Here is a 25012-nt window from a genome sequence, read left to right as displayed (position 1 = left end):
TGCAAAACAGAGAACTAAAACTGTTTTTATACTAATTAAGAAGAACCACAAGCAAATGTAAGCAAATGAAATACAGAACATACAACTGTACATGTAACATTTTTCTGGTTCACTGGCAATTTTGAAAAATGGGAAAAAATCATTTTGGGTTAAATAAAACATTTTGTTTCATTTTTGAGCACTTTTAACTTTTAAAAAAATTAAAGGAAATTTTGAGAGAAAGAATTTAAAACATTTTATTTAGACTACTTAAAAATGAAACATTTCAATTTTTAGAGAATTATGTTTTGTTTCTTTTCTGAAAGATTCAGTGTCATTCAATGTATATTTTTAACAGAAAAAATGTTTCAGTGAAAAAAAAATCACCCAGCTGTATTAGAGAATCTTAGACTTTTAGAGGGGGATGTGGCAACAAAGAAAGATCACCTTTGGTCCTTGTGCTCCTTGAGGTCCGGGTGGCCCTGGTGGACCCTATACGAAACAGATAAACCTGTTAGCTGTGGACCACATAAGCTCTCACAGGACATATTGGATACACATATGTATGAACTTCACCATTGTTAATAACACAACCAGTCTTTCTAAGAAAACTTACAGGGAAGGACCACATCAGCTACAAACAGGTTGTTAATTTATTACACCTAACAACACACACAATGGAGTCACAAAAACCAATGACAAAACAATACTGCACATTTGTGGTTTTGAACTAATGAAGGGGATGCTGCTTCCATGGATGGCAATGGCAAAACATCCGTTGATTTCGGTGGGAACATGACTGAATCCCAACGTATGAAACATATAAAAGCTGGCATCAGGGTCTGATTTAGGGCCCACCAAAGTCAAGGGACACTCTCCTACTGACTACAATGGTTCTTGGATCAGGCCCTTAGTGGCTATTGCTAGAAGATACTTATCTCTCAAATGTCTTTGAGCGTGTTCAGTGCTTTGTGGGAGGAGGACAGGAGTCATTAACTCATCCCCTTTTGTCTAGCAACTGTAGCAGAACCAACCTACAGAATTGTTGACTATTCTGAATGTTGTGCAGGGGGGGGGGGGGGGAATGCATTAAAAAATCATCAATAAAACAACATTTACAAAGATGGCAAAATGGGCCCAATGAAAAATTTAGAGACAAACAGTCCAAAAAGGAAATAAATATTTGTATATTATATATATAATTTGATCAAATCTGCTGCTCCATGGGAGCCTAATTCTGTAAAACTCTAAGTGCATTCTAGAACACACTGAAACCCCTATGTTTCCAGTGAAGTCACATACAAGGCCAAACTATGGCCCAATGTCTATAAACCTCCAATGGCAGTTACTGAGAGTGCAGAGCACAAAAATACTCAGAACTCTGCAGGATGTGAGCTGTAGGTACTGGAAAAGTCTCAGTACTTCATATAACTAGCTCTTCTAACAGCATCTGGTAAGAAAGGGAAGAAGAAATCCTCACACTAAGTCTTTCTCTTATATTCCTGCTTGTAAACTGAAATAGGAAACTTTTAAGGGAAAAACTGAACTCCTGTGTAAAGTTTCCACCCAAAATCATTTAAAATAACTGTTTACCTTGAAAAATAAAGCTGACAACTAATTAATAAGAGATTTGAGAGCAAAGCAAATGCAGGATCTGCTCTCTGACTGCTAGTGCATACCAAAACCAACAATACCAACAATACTAAGAACCTTACACATCTAATCTGCTTCCTATTTTTATCAATGGAGTTTTGTCATTATTTTATAGTAATAGTTTTAGGCTTTAGTTTTCAAGAATATGTTCATTGTAAGGAAACATTTAGTGAATAGACACACATGATAATGAACAGGATCAACAACAGATAATGAAGATACACCCTAAACCAGCAGATGTACGAACATGCAACTATACAGAATAAAACAGCTACAAAGCACAGCAAGTCATGCAGTAGGAATTACCGTGACAGTTAGGGTGGTAATCCTCTGTGGGCAAAATGTATTAACAAAAGACAATGTTATCAGATGTGAATATTGAAATAAAGTATTTCACTTGTTTAATAATGAATTCCACAGAATCTGTGCTGCATCTGGGAGAGCTGTATCTTAGGCTGTGTCTAGCCCACATCCCTCTTTCCACAGAGGAATGTAAATTAGACACTTTGAAATTGCAAATGAACCGGGATTTTAAATATCCAGGCTTCATTTGCATAATCGCATAATGGCGCTCTTTCAAAAAAGTGCTATTTCGAAAGTTAAACCATGGCCTAGACACGGTTCTTTCAAAAACAGCAGGCTTTTTCAAAAGATCCTGTACTCCTTAAAAAATGAGGTTTACAGGATCTTTTGAAAAAGCGTGCCGTTTTCGAAAGAACTGCATCTATTACGCGATTCACCATTACGCGATTATGCAAATGAAGTGCAGGATATTTAAATCCCTGCTTCATTTGCAATTTCAACGTGTCTAATTTACATCCCTCTGTCGAAAGAGGGCTGTAGTATAGACACAGCCTAAGAGAGCTAAAGTGGAATAGTCATCAAGGTACACTGCACTTGGTATCAGTGGTTTACCCTCATTAATTTACATGGCATTTTTATGTAAGTGAAAACTTACAGGTCTGGCTATAAAATGTTCAGGTACAAATAAGATATACCTTAACAACAGTAGAATTTGAGGAAGGAAAATGTTTGGCTCCTCTATGTTTGTATCTATCTGTGAATTTTCCGCAACTCTCTTTTGCCCAAGGCTGTTATTTTGCCCAATATTTTGAGGTCTCTGCTGATTCTGTCTCATTAACAAATACAGTTCTACAGTTCCCAGAGCTGTGATTCTTGTAGTAATAACAGTACACAAACCACAATGTTAAAAAACAATATTGTGCTAAACGTGAAGTTGTTGATACACAATATCACTCAAGTTAACTTCAGCTCTATTTAAAACATTTGGAAGACGGGCAGATCAATATTTTCATAATGGAAAAAGGCCAATAATTAGACTATTTAATGTTTAAGTTTCAAAGACAGAACCAATAAAAAGTAGTGAAAATATTCCAAAGGCAACACAAATTATCTGGTTGTATAGTTTAAACATAGAGCTGAACTGTGCTTACATTACGTACATACGAGTTTTCATTAACAATGTGACCTCTTCCACAAATAAGGCAGACAGTATTAGTCATGAAAATGGTTTTAACTATGTGCCAAGAAAGATGTTTATACATTTAAAGTGTCAATCTAAATATAAGATTTAGTTTTATTCAGTTTAATAGGCATGTAATTGCACAATCAAAACCTTTTTTTATAAAACTAGAATCATATCAATACAAACTAACTTTGGAACTAAAATCTCTAGCAGATGGCATTTTATATGGTAGTGCATTTGCATTCACCCTATATACGGAAGTATTTAAAGAGTTTAAAATAGCAGAAAAATTAAATTATGCTAATTTACATAACAAATAATTAAACAAATTATACCAAATCCAGTAATTTATAGTTTTCACACCTGTTTCATTTCTAACTATATATTTAAAATTTTAATACACAAAGCACTAATTCTGCAGTTCCTCCCAAGATAATATGTCCACTTCAACTATTTGCTTTTGCCTCTGAGATCTAGGAGCAGACCCAAAGAGAGAGACTCATTTATGTATTTTGTGCTTGACCTCTAAGTCAAAGACACAAACTCTGCACAGTTCCTGCTTGAACTGTGATGATAATTTCTATATCTGTTTTCTGTGTTGCTGCACTAAGGCATCTGATTCTCTGGTGACATGAAATGGAATGGGAGGCACAAACTCGCTTCTTAGGCTGCTTTAGGATTTCTTCCCAAGTGGTGTAGGAATGCAGACAGAGGTGCTGTATCCTGTGAACTGTCAACTTCTCCTTACAATGTGAGAGGCACTGAGAACCCATCAATACTGAAAATTCCTATTCACTTCAATAGCATTTGCAGGTCCCAGAACCTCCAAGAATTTGGCACAATGAAAACTGCAGGTGAGCGCTTGCCTTCTCATAGGACTGAACTGTAGTCAGCAAGACCACCAAATGCTGTTCTTATAGCTTGCCAGTCACCCTGGGACACTTGGCTTTCACGTGAACATTCACTCACCCTTTTCTTAAAACACTTACTTTTCTGGGGCTGAGTAAATAAGGCCACCAAAGCTTAAGTCTATTTTATATATTTACTGCTAAGAATCCTAATTCGGGATGCTGATTGAATCCACAGCTTGCTAATGGAATCAAGTGAGTTGGTTTCCAAACCTCAACGTTTCTGCTCTTTTCATTTTGTGGAAAGAGTAAGAGGAGGAGGAAGAGGAGAAGAAAAAGACAAAGAAAGACAGTCAATATTATTCTACATGAACTGAAAAGCAGAAACTTCTGTGGGATCTGTGTAAATGGTTTATTAGATGAATTCAGCACTCACAGCTGTGGAGCCAGCAATGAATCAATTCTGTCCTCGTCAGATGATGTCAATAGAGTCCAGAGGAGATACACAGCTAATTCACTCACCATTTTATCAAGGAAACACTTTGTTTAACACCAAAAAAGAAAATCTAGATGCCAAGCACTGGGGATTCCTAATTAATATGTCCAGGAAATGTTTAAGATACTATGGTGGAGTAATTTCATGTCCTATGCAAAAGAAAAATACAATTATGCCAAAGAGCTGTTCTTCCTGTATTGAGTCAGACAAGCTTCTTTATGCTCACATACCTGTAGAGCTTCATGGATATTGCCATTGTAGTCAATTATCTCGGTTGCACCTTGATCTCCCTTTTGTCCAGGTGGACCCTGAAACATATCCACCAAAATCTACATTATTTGAGTCAAGCACACAAAACCTTACTAATTGTTTTATCCTTGTCTACCTAGATTCTAGTCTGTCTGAGACTGTTTTATTCTATAGTGTTTTATTCTTTGTTTGAAAGATCTCCCTGTCCTGAAAAGTTCAGGGTCATTAAGATCCAAGTTTTGACTGGCGCACTATAGAGATGAGAATCAGAAAGGAAAGTTTAGATTTGAATCTTGTGTCTCCATTTGGGCCCCATAACTCATCAGTTTCTGTGTCCTATTATTATATTTTCGTTAAAGTGGTTTTCAGGGGCATGAAACTCATTCTATCTATTAAAAGGAATATTGACCTCTTTCACATTGCAGCTGAGACTATACTAGCAACAATGCTGATTAAACACAGTTATCATAAGCCTGTTTTCTGCAAAGTTTCCATGACTCAATGTAGCAAAGTGATGTTCAGTCTTCTGATACTTGTCCTATTTATTCAACTCACTTTCATTCCCTGAACTTTTCTCTGGATCTTGGAACATTATATTTTCTTGCTTTTTATAGGGTTGCCAGATGGTTTAACCAAAAATACCAACCCCCCCCCCCCCCCCCCCACAATAAACCCATTGGAGAAATAATTCTGTTGAGATCAAAGTTGTTGAGCAAAAACAACAACAAAAAAAGGATCCTGAGAGTTGTTGAGCAGCAAAACAAAGAAACAAACAAAAAAAAGTATGGACCCTTTAAGATGGCCATCACCATCTTTTTTTCCTGCTCCGGGCCAGATGGCTCCCTTGCGGAACCGAGTAAGCACCCAGTATTTTCACCTCCTGGCCAAGAAAAAAAATTAGAAAATAACGAACATTTTAGATGTCCGGTATTTTCTGGATTTTTTTTACTGGACAGCAGGTGAAAATACCAAACTGTCTGGGTCAATACCGGATACCTGGCAACCCTAGCTTTTATCATTTTCAATAAATCACAGACTACAAAAGTTAATCTAAAACTAAAAGCACTGAAAAAAGCCACTAAAAGGTGCTCTATCAGCCCTACTTTCTTAACTCACACAGGTAAAAAAAAAAACCAGACCTCGCTTACAAAATCTGCAAATCCCAAATCCCTCTATCCTCTCATCTTCTCAATCTACTCTCCCTTCCAGACCCAGCTAAAGAGTTTGCGGGGCCCAAGGCAGCATGCTGTGGTTGGCTGAGCCGCACAGCTACACAGCTCCCAGTCACAGCAGTGAGTGAACGGCCAGGTAGGCAGGGCTGGGAGCTGAGCAGCACAGGGCCCTGAATGCATGTGGCCCAAGGCAACAGCCTCACTCGCTTTGCCCAAAGGCCAGGCCTGCTTCCTTCCTTAGAGAAGCCTGGGGCAGAGGGGACTTTCCAGATAGCTGGGATCCGGGCCAGTTAGCCATATCAGTACTTTAAACTTCACCTGGAATCAAATGATTGCTACAGCAGGCAAACACGAGCCAAACAGTATTGAAGGACGACTAATAATTTATGCAGTGTTGATTCCAGGAAGTAGAAAAACAAGGAAGGGAAGCTCACAAACTTCTCTCTCTCTTGTCAACAGAAGTTGGTCCAGTAAAAGATATTACTAATCTTCTAGATATCTAGAGTATGATTTATAACACAGCTTTTCTTGTTGATACTGTTATCAGCTCTCTTAATGCCACAACGACGTCAGTAACAATTGCATTTAACCAAGGATGGTGCTAATTTGCTTTCAACCGTGGTTGTTGACTTGGCCTACACGTAAGAATAAAGTGTACTTACCCTTGGACCTATAGCTCCTGAATCACCTTTATCTCCAGGGTTACCCTATGGAAAGGTAATATTCGTAAGCAAAAAAAAAAAAAAAAAAAAAAGATAAACAATCAGTCCCATATTGTTGGTAGTTTAAATATTTTTACTACCCTCCCCAAGCATATTTAGAAGGGAACAGATATACTTTATTTTAAAAAATGAAACAAAAACTTGATATGGATTTAAAACACCAACAGAATATGGGTTTTAATTACATAGGGGTATTTCCACTGAAGTCAGTGGAGTGTCAGGATTGACTCCGTTGCAGCTGAGAACAGAGTTTGGTTCTTTGCGTGTTGCATTTGCTACAGAATACATTATTGGGGTTGCTTAAGAAATAACAAAGGATTAAAAAAAAAAGGCAGACTTCAACTTAAGTCATTTAAACAACCTCCCTTTTCATGACAGCTTGGATACCCTGCTCTTAGAAGCTTTATCAAAAAGCTTCAGGGGTAAGTCAGGAACAGTATGGCTACACCACCTGGGGTTGGTCCAAGTCAGCTGACTTGGGCTCACAGGGCTCGGGCTGTGGAGCCCAAGATGCTATGTAGATGGAGTTGAGTACCTTAAGCTGAGCCTCCAAGTCTAGTGTAGACCTGGAATGAAACTGTGTCAACCCTAACTACAGTGACCTTGACACTACACTGATTATGGGAGGGTGTTATTAAGTTGGTGTAGCAGGCGGGTTACTGCAAAGGAGTACAGACACTTCCACAGTTGGGTTGATGTAAGCTGCCTTGTGTTGACCTAACTCTATAGTGCAGACCAGACATAAAAGAACACATTATTGAATGTGTAAAAGTCCAGTGAAGACCAACTTCCTCAGCATAAGGAAGAAATCAGGGGATATTTAATTGTAGTTTATACCATGTTGGTTCTTTGAATCACTTTTTTACATTTTATTGTTCACTATAGCCCCAGTTCAGAAAAGTATTTAAGCATATGTTCAACTTTGTGAAGTCAATGGGACTGAAGCACTTACATAACTTTGCATGTTTATGTGTTTTGCCAATGGAGATACTCATGTTGGGCCCATGTTACAAGCAATATAGAAACGATTCTCAGCACATCTTTGCTCTCTCAAAGTGATTCAATTAAACAAAAGAACAGTGCACTTTTATTGTGTGTAGATTCCTGGTATCAACTGAAAGACCACAGGAAGCATATGGTTTTGAAAAAAAAAATTGAAAATGTTTACTTTTGCTTTTTGCCAAGGCTTAATGTAGTTTTTCAACTAGTTAGAGGAAAAAATCGGAGACACCCAAATCTTCTACATCTTACTGCACAAGATTCAAAATAAATAGCCAGAACCACTCACAAAACATCAGCAGAATAATAATAAGAAATTATATTTAAATCAAATACTTTTCAAGGGTTATTGGATCAGCAAAATGGCAATAGTACCAATTTTAATAACTTTTTCCTCCCACCCCAAAGAAAATGGATTAAAACACACCAGTCTAACAGAGAAAGAGAGAGAAAGCAGGTACATGTTAAAAAGAAAGTAGACAAAAAAGAGACTAATCATTTTAAGATGTTACAACAGATAAAGAATGAGCACAGTAATGGTGTACAAAATGGTGTAGTGCTTCATTCTGCAGACCTGACAGTTAAAAAGTACAGCGAAACCCCTGGGAATTTTGCTTGTATGATGACTGCAGGATCAGTTATCATTTCTTTCGAAATGACAGTCCATGTCATGTTAACTAGTAATTTGCCCAGAAAATCCTCAGGTTACACCAAAAAAGGCAATTCAGTTGACACTGACCTTTGACCCCTTTGGGCCTCTAGCTCCAGATTCACCTGATTTCCCCTGTGTGGAGGAAGCCATAGAAGATGGACAGAAGAAAAATGAGAGAGAAAGGAAAGAACAGAGGCAAAAAGAAATTAGTTCTGGCTAGTAGTAGTAGAGAGCAGTGGAAACACTCTATTTTCTATGAACAACCTCATGAATCCATATAGTAATGAGTCTAATAGCACCCACAATAAAGAATTCTTTAGTATTGGTGTGCCTATGCTGTAGATTCCCTTCTTTCACAGGAATTCCACCAACTGTTCTCTTATTGATTCTTGCAGAGGACTGGCACAAATAATTCTGGCTTACAAGAGGTATCCTCTGTACTGTTAGGTTCTCCAAGAACTGAGAGGTGAATAGACTCTGAGCCCTGGTCTACACTAGGGACTTATTTTGAAATACAGGCAGTCCCCGGGTTACGTACAAGATAGGGACTGTAGGTTTGTTCTTAAGTTGAATTTGTATGTAAGTCGGAACTGGTACATATTGTAGGGGAAACTCTAGCCAAACATTTTTTTTAGTTTTGGATAGCATAGGGAAAGGTTAACTCCCCTCTAAAGTTTGTTTTGCTGTCTGTTCCCCTGTTCAGAAGATTTCACATCTATTTCTGTCCCTGTGACAAACTCAGGACTAAAGGAGTAACTCATCAAATACCAAACAGCTCTGCACCATGCTTTGAGCTAATAGCTTTATTTCCACACACCACCCAGGGTTCTAGGAGGAGGGTCCTTTTTTTGCTAACACAATGAGACCAGCACTTTGTTTGTTTTGGTGGAGTCTTTGTTTGCCCAGGGAGCCCAGAATGTATAGGGGGAGGAGGGGCGGAGAGGCTGCTTTTGTCTGCTGTTCGGCAGCCTGTTGCTCAGGGGAGGGGGCAGCCTGTTGCTGGCAGGAGGGGAGGGGGGAGGCGTGCAGGATGCGAGGCCACGGGGGGGGGGGGGCAGCGGGCGTGGGGAGGCACTTTTCCTCTGCCCGGCAGCTCTGCGGGATCCCTGTCCCTGTGGCCAGCTGCTGCAGGCAGAGGCCAGTTGGAGCCGGCCGAAGAGGAGGAGGAGGTGGATTCTAGGACCCAGGTGAGCGAGCCCGGGGACGCTGCTGCGCTCCGGGAGCCCGGCATGTATAGAGGGGAGGAGGGGCAGAGAGGCTGCTTTTGTCTGTTCGGCAGCCTGTTGCTCAGGGGAAGGGGCAGCCTGTTGCTGGCAGGGGGAGTGGGGGGGGCAGCGGGCGTGGGGAGGCACTTTTCCTCTGCCCGGCAGCTCTGCGGGACCCCAGTCGGAGCCGGCCCGAGGAGGAGGAGGATCCTAGGACCCAGGTGAGCGAGCCCCGGGAATGCTGCTGCGCATGTGCAGGAGTTGCCTCACCCCGTTCGTATCTAGGGATCCGACGTAAGTCGGAACCACGTAAGTCGGGGACTGCCTGTATCTCCTCTTATTTCAAAATAACAAGCAGAGTGTCCACATTACCATGCCTGTTATTTTGAAATAACAGGCTGGTTATTTCAAAATAATAACTCCTCCTTTCCACGAGGAATAACAGTTTTTTCAAAATAGCAGTAGTGTGGACGCTCCACTGCTGCTATTTCAAAATAACTACCCCCCAGAGTCATTCAAAGTAATTACTACCAGTGCTACCTGGGGCTCTAAGGGTATGTCTATACAGCAACATTATTTTGAAATAACTAGTGTTATTTCAAAATAACTTAGTCTGCGTCTACACAGCAGGCAGTTATTTTGAAATAATGTTGAAATACTGTCAAGCTGGAGGACTTCTTACTCCGACTCCTGTAACCATCATTGTACAAGTAGTAAGGGAAGTCATAGGAAGACTTTTTGAAATATATGCTATGTGGATGCTCCCTATTTTGAAATAAGCTATTTTGAAATAAGCTACGCAATTGATGTAGCTCAATTTGCGTAGCTTATTTCGAGTTAAGCCCTGCAGTGTAGATGCACCCTGAGTCAAGGTAGTGCATCCACATTAAGAGAGCTTGTCTTGGACTAATTTTGAGGCTTCCCTGTAGTGTGAACACGCTATTTTGAAATAGTTATGTTAGGAGCTATTATTTCACCATAAGTTACTTTGAAATAATTTCCTAGTGTAGACACGCCCTAAGTGTTTACAGGATAGTATTGCTAAAATAAAGTGTTACCACAATAGTTTTCCCAGGAAGTATAGATGAATAAAGATCTACCAGAAAGAGAAGCGAGGGTACCTTTACAAGATCCATCAAAAGTAAAAAACTCAATCACCAACGCTGTAGAAAATGCTCGGAAGATATTACAATGTGTTTAGGGCTATTTATTTTTTCTTACGAAATTGGAAGACAACAAGCAAAATGGATTTTCTCTGAACTTGAAAGGTCACAGTGTTCAAACAGCGTGAACTAGGGTGTTTGTAGACACATTTGATTCAGGGCAGAGCTTCACCTTATATCAATTTCCATTGCTCTATCACCATTTATACCTAGTGAGGATCTGTCTCCTTCAGTCCAAACAATGGATTCCACTTCAGAACTAATTCTGCAGCTGCGAATTCTATATTACCACTGGCTGTTGGACTATACCACGGGTATGTCTACAGCTGGAGATATAATTTTCAGCTTGGGTGAATGTACACACAATAGCTATGACTGATCTAACACACTATAAATAGGAATGTAGCCATGGTGACTTCGGCTAGCTGTCCAAGTATAATCCCACCTATGAATTTAGGTCCATATTTCGGGCAGCTAGCTCATCTCATCACCCATCCTGCTGTGTCTATGGCATGGATAGATCTACCCAAGCTGGAAATAACCCCCCTTGCTGCAGTGTACAGGTATGAATTTACAGTGTTGTGCTTTGTTCTGTATTTCTGAGGTAGCTCTTGAGTATTTATATCTATAAAACTAACAAAAAATTGCCAGTGTCAAATCAGACTGACCTTTGGCCCTGGAACTCCAGGTTCGCCTCGCTCACCCTTCCCAGGGGGCCCTGCTTCTCCTCTTTCACCCTGTCAAAAAATCACAACACACATGGAACACTGGCTAACTTTCAAAAAGGACAAAGTTAGTTCAGAAAAACAAAACAGGGTGTATTTTCAGGCCCACCTGACAGCTATAATGGGATGGAGAATATTTTTCCTAAGTAAATTTACAGCATTCCTGAAAGCAGAAATGGATGTTTCTGTAACTTGAGCTGAATAATTTTCTGTTGAACAAGACTGTATTATCTGAGAAACAGTATGTAACAAAAGAGCAGAATAAGGCATTCACAGAAGGAAGCAAACTTAAGGTAGCGCTGTGTCTTTCTTCCATTCTCATAATCCTTGGCTGAGTTAATTCCAGTACTCTGAATGAGAGTAGTTCATGTGATGGGTAAGAAAATGAAGGTGGCCTTTTTGGAACGTATTGGCAGTCAGTGCAGCAACAAGCCACTTTTTCTGGCTCACCCAGTTAGGTGAGCAGCTGTATTCTGCACGAGAGCCAGAGAATGCTTTTCACACAAAGTAAAGTTATACAGATTGTACCTCCAAAATCTGGCAACATCCCTGGCAACATCTTGGAGCCTGGGAGCCTAAGGACAGGAGGTCCAATTGGGCTGGTCATCAGGGTCAGCAGCCCAGGTGGGGACAGCACGGGACTGGGGCTAGAGCCCCACAGCAGATTCCAGGAGCCCCCTGGAATGTGGGGCTGAGGCACGGGCTACGTAGTTTGAACTATCTAGCCCGTGCCGCACGGCACGGGGTTTGCACTAGCCGGCTTTTAAAAATGGTGGCGCCGGCTTTATGCTAATGAAGTCCGGGAAATTCAAATCCCGGGCTTCATTAGCAAGTTCGGTATGCATACATTACCCCGCTAGTTCGAACTAGCGGGGTAGTGTAGACATACCCATAAGGAATAACACTAAATTCGACCTTGCAAGATCGATTTTACGGTAGTGCAGATGTAGCACTGTGAAAATTGACATTCTTGACTTCTGAGTGGTTTTGACTGCTCTGGCCAGGACTTTCAACTCTACTGCTCTCCAGGAGAACAGGAAAAGTCCCAGGAAAATCTGAATTTTATTTCCTGTGTGGTCAGCATGGCCAGCAGACCTCAGAAGAGGCAGCACACCAGACCCTGACTTCCCAGAGTCTCAGATAAGCACCAGTATGGAGCGTGCAGGAGATCCTGGACCTCATTGTTGTGTGGGGAGAGGAATCTGTGCAGGAAGAACTATGAACCAGCAAAAGAAACACAGAAATCTATGCCAAGATTGCAAAGAGCATGGAGGAGGAAGGATACACTAGAGACACCCAACAGTGCTGAATGAAAATAAAGGAGCGGAGGCAGTTGTACCAAAAGACAAAAGGAGGCAAATGGATGATCTGGAGCATCACCACAAGCATGCCGCTTTTGTGAGCAGCTGCATGTCATCTTTATGGGGGACCCAAACACATCTCTAGCCAGCCAGTGGATTCCTCCCAAGAAACTCAACAGGCTACCTCGGGCAGCAGCGTGAAGGACAGCATGGATGAGGAAGAGGCGGAAGAGGAGAATGAACAGCAGGTGAGATGGGCAACTTATGTCGCCAATAACTTTTTATAACCTTGGAGAAGCTTCCTGCTACGACCTCTCGCAGCTGGGCACTGATCCTGGGGAGGATACTTCTGGTGCCTTCACATTTTTTACCTTGCTAAAAGTGGGTTAAGGCAATTGGGTGTGATCTGTGGCAGCCACTGTGGCTACATAGTAGGGGGGAGCGTTCCCCGGAAATACTTGATAATGTGTCTGGAGATGGAGTGGGAGTCCTCCCTGCACATCTCTAATAAAGCTCTCATACAGGAACTTTTTGATCCTTCACACAGAGTTTCTGGGGAGATCTGCCTTATTCTGCCCTCTGCAGTAGGACACCTTTCCACATTAAGCCAGCAGTAATTGGTCTGGGGTCATTGCAGCACAAAACAATGAAGCATAAGGTTCAGGTGTGTGGGCACAGTCAGTCAGCATCTGCTCCCTATAACTCTGTGTGATTCGGAGAAGACATCTCTCACATGGCAACCTGGGTGAAGCAGGGGAAGCTGTTAGGGCGGAAAGAAATGAGTGCATTATGGAATGCTGACAACATATAACCAGAACCAACTGCTGAACAGTTTTGGTCCCAGAGTGCACTGGGAACATAACCCAGAATTAAAAGGGATGCAGGAAAATATATTAAGGAACTCAATATAATATGGGTGAATGCATGAGAGGAGCTAAACTTACTTTTGTTCCTGGCAAGCCTGGTAATCCAGGTTCTCCCTGTGGACCAATGAAACCAGGTTCGCCCTTTAAAAGATGAGAGCATATTAGATTATTCTTTATTTAATAGCAACTTATTACAATAAAATCAGTTTACTTTTAATGGTATTTTTCTCTGATCATTCAGGGCTTTCCAGCTGCGATTCAAAGAAATCGATAGAAAGATTAATTAGGGATGATTAATTAATCAGGGATGATCTCCATCATCATACTTCTTGGAGCAAAATGTCATGTAGTTTGAGAAAATCAAATAAACTGAAAAGTGGCAAATTTAATTTTTATGAAGCTAAAGACTGTTAACATGGCCTCAGATTATGCTGCAACTGATCAAGCAAAAATTTGCCAAGGCAAGACAAGCATCATGGTGGATTCAGCAGGTGGGGGTAAGAACCAGTGCACCTTTAATTCCCTACCTTTCCCTTTACCCTTCCTGCTCATTTATCTGAGGAGCGGAATAACTGGGAAGTACCCTCCCCCCATCATGTTGCATGCGTGAGAAAAAACAATGCTGCTGATGAACTCAGGGTGCGTCTACACTGTACTGTTATTTCTCGATACCTAGCGCTATTTCAAAATAACAATGTGAGTGTCTACACAGCCATTCAATTATTTCAAAATCATTTAAAAATAACAAGCGACTTATTCTGAAATCTGTAAACCTCATTCTACAAGAAATAATGCCCATTCCGACATAGCTATTTCAAAATAAGGCGTGTGGAGACACTCCACTGCTACTATTTCAAAATAGCCCTTCACCAGGGCTATTCTAAATTATTCCTCCCCAAAGCCGCCTAGGGCTCTAAATCGAGATAGGGAAGTGTACATGAGGGAAGCCTGCCTCGGATTAATTTTGAGGCTCCCCTGCAGTGTAGATGTGCTATTTTGAAATAAGCCATTTCAGAATAACTATTCCAGGATAGCTTATTTCGAAATAAGCGTGCAGTGTAGACCTACCCTCAGAGAGATTTCTTGCATATCTGCCTATGAAAATCATTGCTCTCACTGATCATGTCCCACTAGTGGTACAAAACCAGGGCCAGCAGATCTGCTCAAGCACAAAAACAGAGAGAGGGGAAGGGACATTAGTAAGAGATAAATAATGCAGAAACATGTACTTCTTAATGAGGTGAGAGGGTATGTTATAACAATAAAAATAGTCCTATAGCTCACATGCAGCCTTTGTAATGTTAGTGCACACCAGTAAGAGTGTTCAGGTTTTCATTTTGGAGGGAGGCATTCTCTTTTGAGGCTAGCAAATAAAGAAAACACTTTCCCTCTATACAACCACGGAATTTCAATCATTCATTTTAAAATTACAAAGGAGATGGCCAGCTCAACATTATTTTACAACATACCAACAAATAGTCAGCTGGGCACCTTTATTACTTGACCTACTAATTATGATTTCTAGGGGGAAGAAACAAGTACTGATTCCATGATCCAACTTCCTTTTACCAGCAGCCAAGCTTAAGAAATGTTATCGAAAGATCATCACACAAAGCTTTAGAGTTGAATCCATGGAATAGCATCGTGCTTAGGCCCATACCATAAACTTTGTATACTGTAAAAGGAATGCTGGCAAAATCCTTACCCCAAACCTGGAGAGAGATTACTCTACAAGTGCTTTATAACAGGGAGGATATTGTGAAAGGTCTGTGGTTTTATGTCCATGAGTGCAGGGCTTATTCCGAGACTTACTTTAATATTTTATCAAAATAGTTTTCTATAAATTGTGTAATATCCTTGGGCTGGGCATAGGTATAGTGGAAAAATTTAAATAAAGAATAGGGTTTCACCTTCTCTCTATCTGGAAACCTCAGCCCACCATATTCTTACCTTACTACTAAAGCAAGGCATAGGGATGAGTCATTATAATCTGGATAGATAGGGAACTATAACCCTGACCTAGGAATGACCCCTAAATATAACCCATATGAGTGGTTTATTTGGGCTCATGGAGGGTGGAGGGCCAAGAAATCTCTGGATGGGCTGTCTGCCAGCTAGAATTCTGGCACCTACTATCATTGCTTTTGGAGCACAGATAGGATTGTGTTTGGCACATCATGTGCTCCTAGAATTATTCTTTTGTCTTTTTTTCCTATGTTCAAGAAAAAAACACCACCACATCTGTTAATGTTCCTGGATGATAAGTCACCTCAACTTATTTCAATGATGTCGTACTACCTTCTCAATGTAATAACGTCCCTGATGCAACCTGCTGGGGTGAGAGAGCCACAGTTTACAGACAAAAAATATGGTGTATAAATACCCGTAGTACCATTTTAAAAATAGAAAAAAATACTGGTTGCCCTAAAAAATATATCTGTTGATGCTCAATGCAACATCAACGCATGTTCACATACAGTTACTGTGCTACAACCTGCCAGGGCCATGTGTCTTGTGGCTGCACCCCATATATTTTTAAGGCCTCCTGAAGAAGTTGGGTTGACACTTGCAAAAATCCTATGGCTAAAATAAAGGGAGGATTTAGGACACTAGGAAGTGCCCCCTCTCAGATTTCTGCCTCTCCAGAAGAGCAATCTGGCAGCTAGTGGCTCTTCTGAATGCTTCAGCAAGATTAGCTTTGGTATGGGGTCCAACCTTCAGAAAAGCCATGAGCAACTTCACAGAAATGAAAAAGTGGGATCCAAGTACCTAACCTCAAGCTTTTTGTCTAGTGTAGACAAGTCTGAAACGTACAAAGAAAAGGGCCAAATTCCAAACTCACATTATGCCCTGGAGGGAAGTGGTAGATGTGAAATACTGGTAGCACGGGAAAATAAATCACAGCCAAGCTACTGTACTTGAGCCAAGAGGGAAATGACAGATAGATAACATGGAAGATTGATCTAGCCACTGCACTGTTTTCAGGGGCCAGAAAGCAGAGGATGGGGGAAAAATGAACACATCTGTGCACGTAATCTTCCTAGATCATTGCCTAAGCATGATTATATCTCTGTACTCAAGCACCACAACCAAAAAGGGCACTGTGACCCAGGGACTTCCTGGTGCCCATTTACAGATGGCACATAGGCACATAAGGGCTACAGGGATCCTCCTGAGTTTGGTATCTACAGGCTATTTTGCCACTGTCACACAAGGTCACTACTGAAGGCCTGTACCGGACTGGTCCTCATAATTATTGTAAAACTTGTGTGCAGATAATGTGAAAGGAGTTATGTACATATACACTGAAAATTATGTTCTTAAGGTTTGTGACTTGTGACTAGGGCCCAAATGGCATGTAACAGGTTATTTTCAGGTAGAAGTTGTTTATTTATCAGTCTAACTACTTATAAACTGAGTATTGAACATAAGAACATGAAAACAGCCATATTGGGTCAGACCAAAGGTCCATCTAGCACAGAACCCTGTTTTCCAACAGTGGCCAACACCAGATGCCCCAGAGGGAGTGAACAGAACAGGCAGTCCTCAAGCAATCCCTCTCCCATCACCCATTCCCAGCCTCTGACAGAGGCTAGGGACACCATTCCCACACATCCCTGCTAATAGCCACCAATGGACCTAACCACCCTGAATTTATCTAGCTCTTTCATTACTGTTTGTAATGAAAACAAACAGTTTTATCTCAGGAATGTATGCAAGTGCTCCTGCAATGCAGAAAGGGGCAATCATCTTGATTAGTCCATGGCGCAGACAAGACACAGAAGCCATAACGAATTATGGTTAGAAAATCAAAGACCATGTGTTTTTTTTTTTAAATAATACCTGACTGTAAAAGCTTAACCCTGAGTTTTGCCACAGGAATTCAACACTGGATTCTGATCAACTTACACAGATTGTTTATGCTGGTGTAACTATTAACTTCATTGAGCTGGTTAAGTTAGATGAGAATTGGGCGCTAACTATTGTGGGACTCAGCACCCTTTAATACAGGGAAATAATGCCACTAGGAATTACAGTACCTGCTGTCACACATGCTAATCTATTTTATTTTAGCAAAGGATTTGTCTAGTAGGTACGATAAGTGAAAAATTCACCTCAGTGTAGAGAACTCATGGCAAGCCCTCTCCCCCCAACTATGGCCCATACGAAGGGTTCATACAGGCTCTCCAAACTGGAACGAATGTCATCCTAGATGATAAATCATATTTGCTCTTGTCTTAAAAATGTAGCCTCAAAAACTGGATTCAGCTTGCATCACTGATTAGAAATATCAGAACGCAGAGTGTCTCTCTCACATCTCATTTAATTGTCTTTTCTTTAGCACGGATATACATAACACGCTGAGGACAAAAGCTGTGATCCTGGTAACTGAATCAATATATAAAGGTAATATAGCTTGCAGTCAGGTAGCATGTCAAGATCTAGACAATACATAGATAGATTCCCAGACTCTAAGACATTGAAGTGAACACTTCTGTCTATAAAAATCAAGATAACCTTTAATTTCAAATTCTCTGAACACCTGGTGCGGTTTCTTAAAGCAAAACAGAAATTTTATCTCCTCAAGATCTACTATAAGCAGCTTGGAAACTGATCTGGGGGATCCAAGAATATAAAATCTTGAAGGTCACATGTTAAACAGGCGAGATGATTGTGGCAAGAGATTGGACACTGGTATTTTCTAGAGAAATAGCAATTTTAATAGTAAGAGTACTGCCAGGCAGCTTAATAAAAAACAAAACACACACAACCACATGCACAACCCTCCAAACAAACAAACAAACAAACAAACAAACAAAACTAGAAACACTGAGAATTGCATTTTAGCTTCAAATTTTTGTGTTCATTAGTTACTATGAAACACTTGTTTATATTATGGAACGGTCTCACTTATAATACCTGTAATCCATGCTGTAAGGTAATATTGAAGTGTTTGTTCTATAATGTATAAATATTCACTCAAACTGTAATCCAACCAGAAAAGAAATATGACCAACTGTGAAATACTGGTTTGCACCCAAAAGGAGGGATTATCTCTGGCCCATTGAATCCAAATGGGCCATTATAAACCATCAAAAAGCATGAACTTTTTTATTGCTCCCAGCTCACCCAAGAAGAGGGGATGAACAGAAGTGCTCATCCCATCAGCTTGGCCTTTAGGAAAATAGAGATGGAAAAATCCTTGGCCAGAAGGAATTAGATCTTTTTATGCTCTTCAGACTCCAACGTTGTATCTATACTTTCAATTGATCAACAAAACTTTAGTCTTTCGTGGGTGCTTAACCCTCCCTGCAAAAAGACAAAAGTTTTGCTGCGGCATGTACAAGTATGAACGCTGCTTTGTTGGTGGAACATGCCACCATATCTGAAGAAGCAAAGATTCCTAAACATAACCAAGAGTTCCTAGTATTCACATGGGTTATCCAAAAGGATTGTTTAGAACAGGTGAATTTCAGCAGTTCTATCACCGCTCGAAGCCTAAGATTGCAACTGGCGAATGTGTGTGTGCGCGCACACATGCATAGGTTTATCTGTTTTAACTCTATAAATAACTCTCATTTCTTATTAGGCTATATCTACACTAGAGACCTTACAGTGGCATAGCTGTACTGAGGCAGCTGAGGCTCTGGAAGATCTCTCATGTAGCTGCTCTGTGCTGATGGAAGAGAGCTCTCCCATTACCAGGTTGCTTGAGGGAGGGGGCTTTAGGGGAAGAAGCTGGGCCTGACCCCACATGCACGCACCAGTGGTGGGGGCAGGAAGTGAGTGATGTGGCTGGGAGCTAGCAGAGCAGAGTTGGGGTAGGGTTGCTCCACTTCTGCCACCACCAGTGAGTGCAGGGTGGGCTCGACACCGCCTACCAGTGCCAAGCCCCCTGCTAGCCCCCCTGGACATGCTGCTTGGGGGAGAGGGATTGGAAAAAGAGCTTGTTTAGGGCCAGGGAGGGGGCAGAGTAGGGGCAGGAAGTGGCATTGTGGGGGCAGAGTGGAGGCTCGGGGGAAGGGACAGAGCAGGGGAAGAAAGAAGCTGTGTGAGGGTGGGATCTGGAGTAGACAGGGGGTATCTGGGGGTACTGTGCCTCCTGCAGAGATGACTCTGGCACACTTCCATCTATGCCAGCAAAAAATTGTGTCACTCAGGGGTGTGCTTTTTCACACCATGGAGTAACACACATTTTGCTGACATAAGTGGTACTGTTGACATAGCCTCAGTTAATAAATCCTCCATTAATTTACTAAAGATATGGTTACAAGTGTTGTTCGTGGTGTGAGATCTAAGGTAGAAATTGACCTGAGGTAAGTGACTGACCGTTGGGAGTAGGAATAAACAGAATATTTTGTGATCTTTATTGTAAAGAGACCATCTATCACAGTATCAGACTTGCCCGGGTGGCAAGACTGTCTGTGAGACCATGTGAAGGCTATATAGCGCCTGAGGAGTTTAAACTGGCTACTTGGTTGGTGAAATCAAAGTACTGAATTTACAAACAGTTTGGGATTTGTGCCCTGACTCTTAATCTTCCCTGAAGTTGGTATCTTCATGCCTAAAACAATCCAGACAGTATGACATTATTAATATTAATGATAATACTGTAAACTGCTAAATGTGATCATGTCAAACCATCAGAATCAATAATCCACATCTCTCTGTTCTTCCCCCAAGTGTTCATGCAATACAGAGTTACTAGCTTGGCAAATGACAAAATTACAAGACACTTGTTGCAAACCTTTTTAAGTATTATTTTAGCCCCAACAGATAAACATAGGCGATCAAAATGAAAAAATGTGTTAGTCCATTAAAACAAAAGTGATGTCGTGCATCTGACAGCATGTAAGATAGATTAGCTAATACTTTATACTTTAAAGGGCTTTCAGATTCATCCTTTAGGGAAGTTTGTAATGATGTTAAACATTTTTTGAGGACACAGTCTATTTTTTTTTCACAAAGATTGTTATCTAGATGAATTCTTCAGTGGCTGCTTCACGTTTATCAAAACTGTTATGGGAAGAAGTGGAGACAAGCTTTGATATGAGAGGCTAGGGGTAAAGAGGCCAACACCATTTAATCTTGCTTGCTATAGCTGTACAAATTTGTACTTCATTTTCAGCCCTCTAAAGATGAAAATACCACCTGTTGTCCTAACGGAATTTTAATCACCATTAATTTGTTGAAGGATTTACACTGCAACTTATTAGCAGTGGATTTCTAACCACTTAATGACTTGGGTTGGGTCTTCATTTCACAGTTTATATACAGAACAACAGAATTATTTAACACTTTTATATAGGTCCACTCTGCATCTAATACCTGGAATATTTCTATAACATACGAGTTTAAAAAATATAAATACGCTGCTTAAAATAACACATTAAACTGAACATATATGCAACAACTATGGGTAAGTAGTATACATTTGGTTATAATGGTATAACGAGGATTTTGATTTTCTCATTAATATTTTAATGACATAATTTCTCAGTTAGAATAATATCTGCACAAACTGAACCTTTAAAACAAAAACTGTATTAAAAGGTGTGACAACTTATTAAAAATTTGTCTTAGTCTCAATTGACCCCTTTGACTTCCCTCTGCTGGGGTACATCTAGACTACCACGTTTTGTCGACAAAAGTGGACTTTTGTCGACAAAACAATACCAGCGTCTACACTACCGCGGAGTTCTGTCGACATAACGTCAACAGAACTCCGCGGTTTTGTCGACGCTTGTATACCTCATTTTACGAGGCAAAACACCTTCTGTCGACAGAGTTCTGTCGACAGAAGGTGTTATTGCCTGTAACGTTGCGTCCAGACTACGGAGTTCTGTCGACAAAGCGGCTTGCTTTGTCGACAGAACTCCATGTGTCTGGACGCAAATTGTCGACAAAACGCGGTAGTCTAGACGTACCCCTGGTGAGAGAAATGCTTAAGCTCAAAAGCTTCTCCCTCACTCTCTCTCTCTCCTCCCAACAAAATGTCCAATAAAAGATATTACCTCACCCACTTTGTCTCTCTAATATCCTGGCACGAATGCAGCTACACCACCGCATATTTTTGACCTCCAGCAGTCAGTGATGCCAAATAAGAATGTTAAGTAATGGTTATTTTACTAGTCAAGTAGCCGATGGAATTTCCATTGACTACTCGATTAGTCGATAGGCACTTCTGCATTCCTTCACCTGGGGCTCTTGTACATTTCAAAGGAGGAATGTGGAACTCCGTGTGTAGCCAGGGGCCAGCAGGAAGTCCCACAGACTCTGGATTGCATGTGGCATGCCAGCTTTGAAATGCCACGCGGAGCTGGGGTCATCTGGGGACTCCCAGTATAGCTGATCCCCGGCTCAGCTGTGCGGTGCTGTCCCTTTCAAATTCCAAGGTGGTGTTTCAAAGCAACAGCGCCACACAGCTGAGCCGGGGATTAGCTGTACAGGCACTGCCCCTTTGAATGCTGCCTCCGTGTTTCAAAGAGGCAGCCACACAGTTGATCCCTGGCTCAGCTGTGCTGCGCTGCCACTTTGAAGTACTCACGCTTCCCCACCCCTTGCTGCCTTGTGGGTAGGAGAAATCGACTAGCATTTGCTTATTGGCGAGTGGAGTAGTTGACTAGTACTTAAGATCCCTAATGCAAAAATGACATCAGAGAATTCAAAGACATTGTAATTCTCTCATTGAAATACTTGTGTAAAGCAATAAAAAACCTTGGGTCCAATTCTTCCTGCCATGTAAAAAAATTCTTGGCAGGGCAAAAGACCCTCCCTGAACACCATATGAAGCTGTGGCATGGTTATCCAAGGTCCTCATTTTAAAACTGTTATGGTGGCACAAGACAGTTAGATTGTAAGTCTCCAAGGAACACAGACATAAACCTTACAAGCCCCCAACCAAACCTGCTGAGCACTTGTCCTTCACATTTTTCAAACCATTTGCTCTCCCACCACAGCTTTTTATTTGCACAATCCTCCTTAATGAGTTAGTACGGTTTCCAGCGTGAACCTCAATAGTGACATGCTCTGGAGTTCTCCGTTGGTGTATTCATACAGCAGATCTTCCACTACCCACCAGCCCCTGGCTCAGTAGCATCCCTCCCTTGTACACTGCCGAACCCCACTCCCATGACAGCCCACTGCAAATCAATATTTTTAATGCCCTCTTTCATTTATGCTCCTACTAAGCAGGGAGAGCTATGGAAATCTGGAATCCAGGAGTTACTCCATATGTAAATAATTTGCTCTTTAATTGTACACTGAATTGCCCCTTTGATTGTTTTTCAGTTTGGACTATGCAAAGTGAAAAGTCCTCATTTTATCCAGTCTAACAGATACATTTTAGCTTGTCATGTCTAGGGATGTGCCATTGTTGAAAGATCTTCGGGTATGTCTACACTGCATTCCTCTTTTGAGAGAAGAATGCAAATGCAGCTGAGCGAAATTGCAAATGAAGCACAGATTTGAATTTCCCGTGCTTCATTTTCATAATCGTATCTGGCCGCTATTTTGAAATACCCTATTTTGAGATTAAAAATGCAGTGTAGACACGGTTATTTTGAAAGAAACCCCTTCTTTCGAAATAATCCTTACTTCTTAAAAAATGAGGTTTAATGGTTATTTTAAAAGAAGGGGTTTCTTTCAAAATAACTGCATCTACGTGGGGTTTTTTATCTCGAAATAGGGTATTTCGAAATAGCGGCTGGATGCAATTATGCAAATGAAGCATGGAAAATTCAAATCCACTCCTCGTTTGCAATTTTGCTCAGCTGCATTTGCATTCCTCTCTCAAAAGAGGAATGTAGTGTAAACATACCCTTCATGACTCATTCCTAGACATAGTTAAACAATACAGCTGCGTCTAGACAGGCAAGTTTTTCCGCAAAAACTTGCCAGCTGTCTACACTGATCACTTGAATTTGCACAAGAACACTGACGATCTAATGTAAGGTTGTCAGTGTTCTTGTGCAAATACTATGCTGCTCCCGCTCGGGAAAAAGCCCTCTTGCGCAAATGCTTTTGCACTAGAGGGCCAGTGTAGACAGCTAAAAATTGTTTTACGCAAAAAATCCCCGATGGCGAAAATGGTGATTGGGGCTTTCTTGCACAAAACTGCGTTTAGATTGGCATGGACGCTTTTCTGCAAAAGTGTCCGTGCCAATCTAGACGCTCTTTTCTGCAAATGCTTTTAACGGAAAAACTTTTCCGTTAAAAGCATTTGCAGGAAATCATGCCAGTCTAGACATTGCCTACGAGTTATATTCTTTCCTTTATGCCATTAAGAAATTTATAGACAGATTGAGATTAAAGAGTACAAAATAAAGCAACTCCAATGAAAGCAATGAGGTACATCAGGACTGAATTTGAGCTATGGCCTTCTATGTTGATTCTCAGACACTGGCTTTTGCTGTATTTTTGTTTCTATTTTGTTCTCGAAGGACTATAATAGTTCGCCTACAATAAGGAAATGAAGGGGACAAAGGGAAACCCTATAAACAATGTTCCATGTTTTCTTAGACCTTTGTTTAGATTTTTGATTGCAAAAATTGGCTTCAGAGGTGCCCTGCTGCACAGGTTCCCTCCTTGCTCATGAAACCATATCTTGACTTTCTGATCAACCCAGTTGCCTAATCAGATTCTTAACTAGGAAAATATTTCTGGTTTTGTATTTATGATCACCATTTGTTTGGCTTTTATGATTCGTTAGAGGCAAAATGTACTATTTAATCTGCCTAAAAACCTGAAGCTTCAGCTTACAACCAGACTCTGTTTTCTACCACATTTATTGCCTTTTAGTGAGCCCAATGTTCATTTTAAAGAAAAGTGCAGTGGTGCTTGAAAAATGTGTGCTGATTTGCAATGGTGTTAAAGGTATCAGCAATAATTCTGATTAATGTGTCATGATTCGGCATGCATTAGTCATACAGAATACATCTTACTTAAAGGCTAATTAGAATTCAAGCCAGCATGATACCTTCTTTTGAGGATTACAGTAAAAACATTTGTTGCAACAAGAGCTTCATTTTTTTCCTAAATACAGCCAACTTTTTAAATGACTGATCAGCTAAATTATTAGAAAAAAAGAATGAAATTCTACAGTCTATTCAAAAGATTGTTTCGTTCTAGAACCAAGACAGACAAATTTAAGGGGCTTCTGTTGCAAATATTAAAAAGGAACTGCAACTGTTTTTACTCATTTATGACTACCTAAAATCAAGAAAACATTTTCTATGGTGGCATTACATCATAAGAGTGCTTTCAGTTTACTGATCTGAGGTCTCCATTATAGCTGATAAAATCCTTGATTTCTGAATACATGAGTCTGCTAATTGGACTCTCAGATTACTCAACTGGATTCTAAATTTGGACTGACTTTAGCCTGCATAAAGAAGCAAATTAAAAGACACCATAAAACAGTTTTCCCATAGCAGATCAATATTTTAACCTGTAAACTGTAAGAGCTTTTGGGGAAAACAGAATTCACATCTTGTG

The 25012-nt window shown here is 40.7% G+C and overlaps 1 protein-coding gene across 1 annotated transcript in view; it reads right to left on the bottom strand.

The window, feature by feature from the left end:
• COL25A1 (collagen type XXV alpha 1 chain) overlaps nucleotides 1-25012 on the bottom strand; it is a 195579-nt gene that overhangs the window by 43061 nt on the left and 127506 nt on the right. Inside the window, exons 17-23 of the mRNA XM_075929187.2 lie at nucleotides 13595-13657; nucleotides 11293-11361; nucleotides 8344-8388; nucleotides 6546-6590; nucleotides 4693-4770; nucleotides 1939-1962; nucleotides 427-471 (exon numbers count right to left, since the gene is read on the bottom strand). Of these exons, the coding sequence (XP_075785302.1) occupies nucleotides 427-471; nucleotides 1939-1962; nucleotides 4693-4770; nucleotides 6546-6590; nucleotides 8344-8388; nucleotides 11293-11361; nucleotides 13595-13657 (369 nt within the window). The remainder of the gene's footprint in view (nucleotides 1-426; nucleotides 472-1938; nucleotides 1963-4692; nucleotides 4771-6545; nucleotides 6591-8343; nucleotides 8389-11292; nucleotides 11362-13594; nucleotides 13658-25012) is intronic.

Source organism: Pelodiscus sinensis, chromosome 4 (assembly GCF_052426305.1).
Source record: "Pelodiscus sinensis isolate ZL-2025 chromosome 4, ASM5242630v1, whole genome shotgun sequence".
NCBI lineage: Eukaryota > Metazoa > Chordata > Testudines > Trionychidae > Pelodiscus > Pelodiscus sinensis.
This window is presented reverse-complemented; position numbering and strand designations above follow the sequence as displayed.